Source organism: Ursus maritimus, unplaced genomic scaffold, assembly GCF_017311325.1.
Source record: "Ursus maritimus isolate PB19 unplaced genomic scaffold, ASM1731132v1 scaffold_7, whole genome shotgun sequence".
Classification (NCBI taxonomy): Eukaryota; Metazoa; Chordata; class Mammalia; order Carnivora; family Ursidae; genus Ursus; species Ursus maritimus.
Genome location: NW_024426885.1, coordinates 3,005,942 through 3,013,441, shown reverse-complemented (window position 1 = coordinate 3,013,441; position 7,500 = coordinate 3,005,942). Strand labels below are relative to the sequence as shown.

Sequence of the window (7,500 nt, the reverse complement as noted above, 5' to 3'; positions counted from 1 at the left end):
TTTTCTCACTCCCTTCACCCTGCCCCCACCCACTTCATCCAGGGACAGGAAATGGTCCTCGAAGTCTGTTCTGAGCTGATGGGCCCCCAACATTACCACCCACTGAAACGTGCAGAGTATCTGGGGATGACCTTCTGGATGGGGGGCTTAGGATAGCCCAAATAAAACCAAATAAATTAAAACTGCAAGAAAAGCTCCAAGCAAAAGAAAGCTGAGAAACAAACAAACCGATAAAGTGAAGCCCGTGGCAGGTGAGGCGAGTGAGGCCCCCCCATAACGGGAGAGGGGAAGCAGGAGAGGCCCCCGGCGGCGGCCCTGGGAGGGGCCCCTGGTGAGGGCAGCGCGACATGAACCAACATAAAGGATGGTGCAAAGAAAAAGAAGCATTGCAAATAAAAAAAGACATGTAACATGTGTGCCTACCATTTTCCAGATAAGAAGGGGCCGTACCTTCTGACGGGTCTAGGCGGCGGGCCCGCCGCCCGTGTTTGGAGTTGTTGTGCACAAACATGTTGTCGGACACGGCCAGCACGTGGCCGTCCACGTTGACCGTTGTCGACACAACAACCTGCAAAGACGAAGCGGATGTGAAACGAGCTGGCGGAGGAAAGACGGAAGCCGCCGCCAGCCCCGCCGCGCGCACTGAGCGAGCCGCCCGCGCTCCGACGCCTCCTGGCCGCCAGCGCCCCAGCTTTTTGGCGAGTGGGGGTGGGCAGGCTGTTTTGCTCTGTTTTGACTCAGGATTGCTGCTCTTCAAAGCCCGCTACACTAATGACGGTTTAATCTCCTATTATGCTAACAAGTGAATTCAATTCAGAGAAATATTCTTCTAGCCATTAGCTTCAGAAACACCCCTCCAGTCGCTCATTTTAAAGCTGCTGTTTTGATTGATCTGTTCACATATTGATTAGATAGTTTATCTAATTAAAATTAGTTCACTTGAGACTGTCGTCCCTTGAAGAGTGGTGAGGATTCAGAGTGCCCAAAACAGGCTTCCTAAATCAGAAGCACTCCGGCTACCCCAGCCCATCAGCCGTGATCCCTGGGTCCATCTGACAATCCCATCTAATGTCTGGTAACGAACCTTCCCGTGTCTGAAAAGACTGAGCTGTGAGTAGTGACCGTGTCTTCAGTCCAGAACAAGCATCCTTTCTCAAGTTCCCTGCGGAGGCTGGCAAGGACCCTGGTGCCAACGGAAGGACCCCTTCCACTGTGGACAGCCTTGCCGACCCAGGCCGCCCAGAAATGGCACCTTTTAATGGACTCGGGAAATGGGAAGTACTACCCGGCCTTAAGATTTTTCTTCAACAGAGGGGGGCCCATGTGGTCCATTATTTCCAGAAAAGCTGATACGAGTATCAAAGACACAGGCCCTGGTTTAGTCTGGGTCTCACAGCAGGACTCGTGTGGCTGGAGTCAGCTGTAGGGTGAGGGGAGCCCGGCCTTGGCCACGCGTGGCCAGTGGTGAGAGCCAGTACCAGCTCAAGAAGCACAGCTCCAGAGAGAAAAATGTGGCTGGACAGGAGAGGAGGGAACCGGGAGGGTTCCCAGTCCACAGCTGCTCCCCCCGCCTGGTCTGCATATGTCCAAACATGCCATGGAAAATAACTATCGAAAGCCAAAGCTACAGTGGACCTTGGCTAACGGAAACTGGTTCACCCCATGTAACCAATGTACCCGCCAATGCAGGACATGAACACCAGGGGCAACTGGGAGGAGGCTGCCCCCAGAGGGTGCATGGGAATGCCTCGAACCTTCCATGCATTCTTCCCAAAAGCCTAAAACTGCCCTTTAAAAACTAGTCTGTTAGAGGAGCCTCAGGTGACTCAGTTGGTTAGGCGTCCAACTCTTGATTTCCGCTCGGGTCATGATCTCAGGGTGTGGGACCGAGCCCCGCCTCAGGCTCGGTGCTCACCAGGGAGTCTGCTTGAGATTCTCTCTCCCTCTCTGCCCCTTCCCCCCCCTAAAAAAAATTCTGTTAGAAAAAAATAAAGTATCAAAAATAAATAGCTTTTTAAGGATTAAAAAAAGGTCAAAGCTGCATATATTTTTTTATATATGCATACGAATACATGTGTAATTGATTTTTTCATAAAAAATCTCCGGCCCCACAGGAAGATTGTGAAGCAGGGGCCATACCCACTGTACCCCCCAAAACTCCCTCCCAGGGGCAGCTCCCTTGATGCTTCTTTCCTGGGTGGGCCTCACCAAGACTACTGGAGTCTCACAGTATTGGGCCCCTCTGAGCCTCAAACACTGTGGGTACCACCATCGGCGTCCCCACGTCCAGCCTCAGACATGTCATCTTCTTCTCATCAACGGCCGCCCACCCATGGGGCAGGCGTGTGCGGTGCCCTGGCAGCCTCTGCCCCCAGGATGCAGGGCTCGGGAGGACCCACACCATCCCCTGAGCAGCAGGCTAGGCCACGGAACGAATGCTGAGCCACAGACTTGACCCTCTTTGAGTTCTTAGACCACGATACATTAAAGAAGCAATAAAGGTAAAAATAAAAATAAGAAAAGGACACTGTCTTTGCTCTGCCATCTCTATATAGGTCAGCCACCCAGGGAAAAGCGTGTGGCTCAGCAGAGGGAGTGGACGGCTGGGTTCTGCTCCTTGGCTGGGGCCAGCCCCGCAGTGTGCCTACGGGAAGGTGCTGAGTTTCTGAAGCCAGCTGGAAATTCTGTGTAAGCCCTGCCAAACTCTTAGGTCCAGTTCAACCTTCTGAGAGGTGGGATGATGAGCTAAGGAGCAGAGTAAATCCTTCTAGTAACTGTGGGCCCACTCGCCACTGACGGCATGTTGGCCAAAGGCAAGACAGTGTGCACCCTCCACTCCGCTCTGATGGGCAGATACCACTGTCCAGCCTGGCGCCAGAAAGTGGAGGCAGGCCCAGCTGTTTACAAGAGACACGGTCCCCACCTGCAGAGCATGACCGTGGACCAGCCCACAGACCCTTCTCTGATGGCCTGGTTGGCTGTAAAGACAAATGTCACATGTCCTAAAGGACTGGAATATAAGTTAAATTTCTAAAGATGACCTTGAGTGGTTTGCTGGTAAGTCATCCAATCTAGCATTCATTCTTCTCTGGTTGGTAGGGACTAGCAGCAGTTCTGTGTCCCGGCCCAGAATATTTTTACAATTACGATCAGCAAAATAATCCATTGTGCGTGGAGTACCTCTCACCCTGAAGTAACCTCTTAATCATTCACAAAGGCAAGAAAAATAAGCACTCAGTGATAACCCATCCAACACTCCACCTTCTCTCCTTGAGATGAAATCCTCTTTAACAAACCAGAATATGACTTAGCCTGCATCCAGGAACATGGTCTAGCAATTAGGCACGGGTGTAAGGAAGCAAGAACACATCAACCCTGAGGGAAAGGAAGCTGAGCTGGGAGAACATTCTGGAATTTGTAAGGGCCCGCATCAAACAGGTGCAGCTCCCCTCATGAGGAGGGCCCAAGGTCTTGTGCCTACCCAGCAGGCTGCACTGTGGCTCTGCCCCATGAAAACTCCACCCATCCATCCCTAAAGGAAGACCGTTGGGCATGGGCTCCAAGTTCTCATCAACTGTGCATGGCTACGTACAGCTGAGGAAATGGGCTCCAGATGAACAAACATATTTGAAGAGATTCTGAAACAGTCCTTCTGAAACACCTACGAGACTCACCGTGGCTGAAAGTCCGAGGGAACCCGGCTTAACCTGCAGCTCTGAGAACTCGAACTCCCAGGTACCTGGCAGCCCAACGCAGAGGCCGGGCGTGGCACACCGCCCCAAGAGGTGCACCTTATAAGCCAAGGTCACGTTTTCGGAGCCCAGCGTGCACAGACTCGGTGAATCTGGCGTACTGAAGAGGCTGAATCATTTTTAAAGTGATGTGATTGAAATATTTTATCAAATGAGCCACTTCTGGTTTGCTCCCAAGCCCCTGGAGAACTAGAGACTGTTTTCTGAACAATCGCAACATCAGAGAATTCAAACTTCACGTTAAAAGTCCGGACCGTGGCCCGCGTGCCTTTGAGAGAAGTGTACCTGGAATCTCCGCATATCTCGAGGGTTGCCTGCATTCTTCAAACAGTTCTGATTGCACTTGAGGAAAAACTTTAGAAAGAATCTATAAAAATACAAAAAACGGATATGTGTTAGGGTCACGAGACAAACTCACAAACTTCAAGAACGACACTGTTGCGCAGGCAGTGGCGGAGGCGACCCGCCACCGCGGCTCGCCGCCTGTAGGGGGCAGTACCGAGAGACGACTTTGGAGGCGCCTGACAGCCAGCACAGGAGATGTCCACAGACTTCCATCTGTCTCGACATTACGGGTCTCTAAGCTTTATGACAAGAGCTGCGACTTAGACTGGCCATCCCTTGCCTGGACCTTTGCACAGTGACCACTGGGGAACTGTCCAGCCCAGACGGGGCTGCCAGCTTTGGCAGATAAAACACAGGATGCCTGGTTACATCTGAGCCCTGGACGGATGACAAAGTTCCTTAGGTTCTTACGTCCCAAAGCATCCCTAGCCTCAAACACCGCTGTTTAGCCATAACTTCAACGGAACTGGACGTACCCAACTTTATCTGGCAGCCTAAGCCCAGAGGACACCACTGCCCAGGTAAACAGACTTTCCAAGACCAATTTTTTAAGTTACAGTGGGCGCAACTCTTGATAAGAGAGGATTTGAGGGTGTTTGTTAAGGATTGCAATGACTTCTGTGAAGGGTCTACATGTGTTTTTGAGGAAATAATCGGTGATTCTGATATGGCAATGAAGCTGTGGCTCAGGCGGAGAGCAAGGAGAAGCAGCCCCCAGCCTGGGCTCAGGGCGAGCGCCTTTCTATTTCCCGCCAAGCCTGCCCTTGTGCTTTGAGGCATAAAGATGCAGGGGTCCTGACAGTGTGTTGAGATGCTGTGACAAAAACCTCATCACGCTGTCCCCTCCATGCCCGCATGCTCGGTGACAAGGACAGAAGCTTTGGCTCACAACGTAAGCGCGTGGGCGTTGGGCACGGGGGACGCACCGGGGGGCGGGGGTCTCTGGGCCGACATACGTGCCCTCTTCTGTGTCTGTGCGTCCCGTCCAGCAAGGCTACCAACAGAGCTCCCCCGGTCTTTTCTGTCTCCATATCACCCGTCCTACTTGAGGATCACTCGTTTTTCACGAAGTTGCACGTGATTTCCTTGAGCTCAACCTGACGGTCAAGGTTCCTTGTTGACAATTATCATATCAGAAAGCAAAAAGGACCCCGTGGACGAAGATTCGCGTCTCTAGGTGCATCCCCAACATGTCCCGGCAACTTCTCTGCACAGCCGGAGAACAGCCAAGGGACGGGGAAGAGGAGAGCGGCCACGTCGTTCAACGTTCTTGCACAGCACCAGGCCTCGCCATTTTAGGCCAGAATTGACATCTTTTATTAACTCCCTCACCTCCACGCTCAGCTCGCGGCACCCCAGCACCATCTGCCAGCGGCACACAGTAAGTTACTTGATATTCCTCCCACCGATTTTGCCTAACAGCCCCGTGCAATTAAGCCGCACGCGCTCTGCAGAGAGGGAAATGAGACGCACCTGCGGCCGCGCGGCGCTGACTGCACCGGGAAGGCCTAACAAGGTGAGGGCGTCGCAAAGTTATCGTCCTGTCAGGCAATTAGGGCTGCACTTCGGGGACAGCCACATGGCGCCACACATTACCGCCCGGCTAATCTTCCGAGCAGGCGCCGGCCGAGCGGCTCTCCTCTGCACGGAGCCGTCTGCGGGAGCTTTTGTCCTGGGAACGATTTTTCTTTTTGGACCCTCCCCCTGCCCCCTCCGGAGGAGGTTTCTTTAAATTCCTTGATGTCAAAAAAAATTAAATAAATTCCTTGATGTCTTTTTAGGCGGTTCACCCTTCACCTCAAAGACAGCAGAGCGTGTGCTGAAGGGGGTCTGGGGGCGGGCAGAGGCAGGGCCCGGCGCTCTCGGGCCTCGACTACCACCGGCACACAGCCGGGCGCCGGGCCGCGAGCACCTCTGCGCTCTCGGGGCCCGGCTCGGGTGCAGGTACAGGCGCTGATGTGGGAGGTGGCCCTGGCAGTGTTGCCTCAATCCCGAGTGTCTCGTGAGCCGTGGACGCGCACGGCCCCGGGGCCAGGACCCCCTTCACGTGCTCTGGTCCCAGTGACACGGACCCAGTACCGTGCCACATCGAGGGCCGGAGACAGGGAGCTTCGGCCGGGAGGAAGAGGAGCCTCGTGCTGACTTTCCCGCCTTGTCTGGGTCGTGATGAAGTGGAGGAGTCCGCGAGGCCTCTTCCTAAGGCGGGTGGCACAGGAGAACCAGCGCGGGGCCGCTGATGCCGGAGCCAAGCAGGGCCGGCGCCGAGGGCGCAGAGACGCCGGTGCCGACGTTTGGGGGCGTGAGGTCGCTGGGTGCCCTCCACGTGAAGTCAAATGGTAATTCTCATCCTTTTACTCAATTACCCTGTAATTGGCTTTTTTCCTAAGAAATATCTGACAACCACTTTACATATCTCCCTTCCAGAGTCTGGTACACAAAGGATTTAATACTCTTGTTATGAAAGGAAAAATCTTTCCTATGTCAGAAAATCTTTGGCTTTAACACCAATAAACTCTCTATTACTGCTAAACATGGATTTGCTGCTCGATGGCAAAGAGGCGATAAAAATTCGAACCTGTCATTAGTACATTATGCTTAATTGTGTACAGTGTGCTTCCCATCGCATCTGTTGGCCCATCATCAAAATGACCATTATGTACACTAATTCCCTGACCCTGTCTTTATTTCCCTAAAGAGCCATCAGCTTTCACAGTAGGTACCAGAGTAAATCAAGCTTGAAATATGGGCTTTATTTACTTGTTTCTCTCAGGCAGGAGGGAAGGCAGCAGCCCAGGGCAAACCGCTGCACATCCGCGGAAACTCCCCAGTAATATTCTGCTCGGAGACCGCACGCACTCCTGGAAAGTTCTCAGTAGCGATTAGAAGGGGGGAGAGGTAGGATCTCATTACTTCAGAAACCAGGTTTCGGCCTGGAGAGCGTGCGGGGATTCACAGAAGAGGCCACACGAGCGACCCCGAGGGCGCACACGGGCGGGTTCCGGGGGCCGCCGCCTCCCGGGCACCAGCACCTGGGAAAGTGGGCGCAGGGCCGCGGCTCCAGCCACGGTACCTGCGGTCCACGCTGCAGAGCCCCGGGCAGGCCCTCATGTCTGCGGGGACCTCGACCCAGCAGAGCCCGGCCACGGCTGCGCCGGCCAAGCCAAGTGAAGCTCGGTCCTGGCTGCGTCCAGACCAGAGGCTGCGGCACCCACAGGAAGCTCGAGGCGGCGGGCGAGGACCCCATAAGTGGGGCCATCGCAAGACACGGGACCAACCGTTTCGACGGGAGCCCATCCTCAGCATCCCCACAATAAGGGGCAAGCCCCCACCGCAGTCACTCATTTCAGAGTCTGCTCCACTTCTGTGTGTTTAAGCTATGAATTAGTTCATTTATATTTACTTT

General features: G+C 53.8%; 1 protein-coding gene across 11 annotated transcripts in view; it reads right to left on the bottom strand.

Moving 5' to 3' along the window:
- The window catches only part of EBF3 (EBF transcription factor 3), a 121,128-nt gene that overhangs the window by 36,210 nt on the left and 77,418 nt on the right, over positions 1 to 7,500 (bottom strand). For 7 of the 11 annotated variants that reach the window (XM_040624516.1, XM_040624505.1, XM_040624506.1 and 4 more), the window contains exons 7-8: positions 4,038 to 4,119; positions 424 to 568 (exon numbers count right to left, since the gene is read on the bottom strand). In XM_040624516.1, coding sequence (XP_040480450.1) covers positions 424 to 568; positions 4,038 to 4,119 — 227 coding nt within the window. The remainder of the gene's footprint in view (positions 1 to 423; positions 569 to 4,037; positions 4,120 to 7,500) is intronic. The other 4 variants (XM_040624507.1, XM_040624511.1, XM_040624512.1 and 1 more) reach the window with 1 other exon arrangement.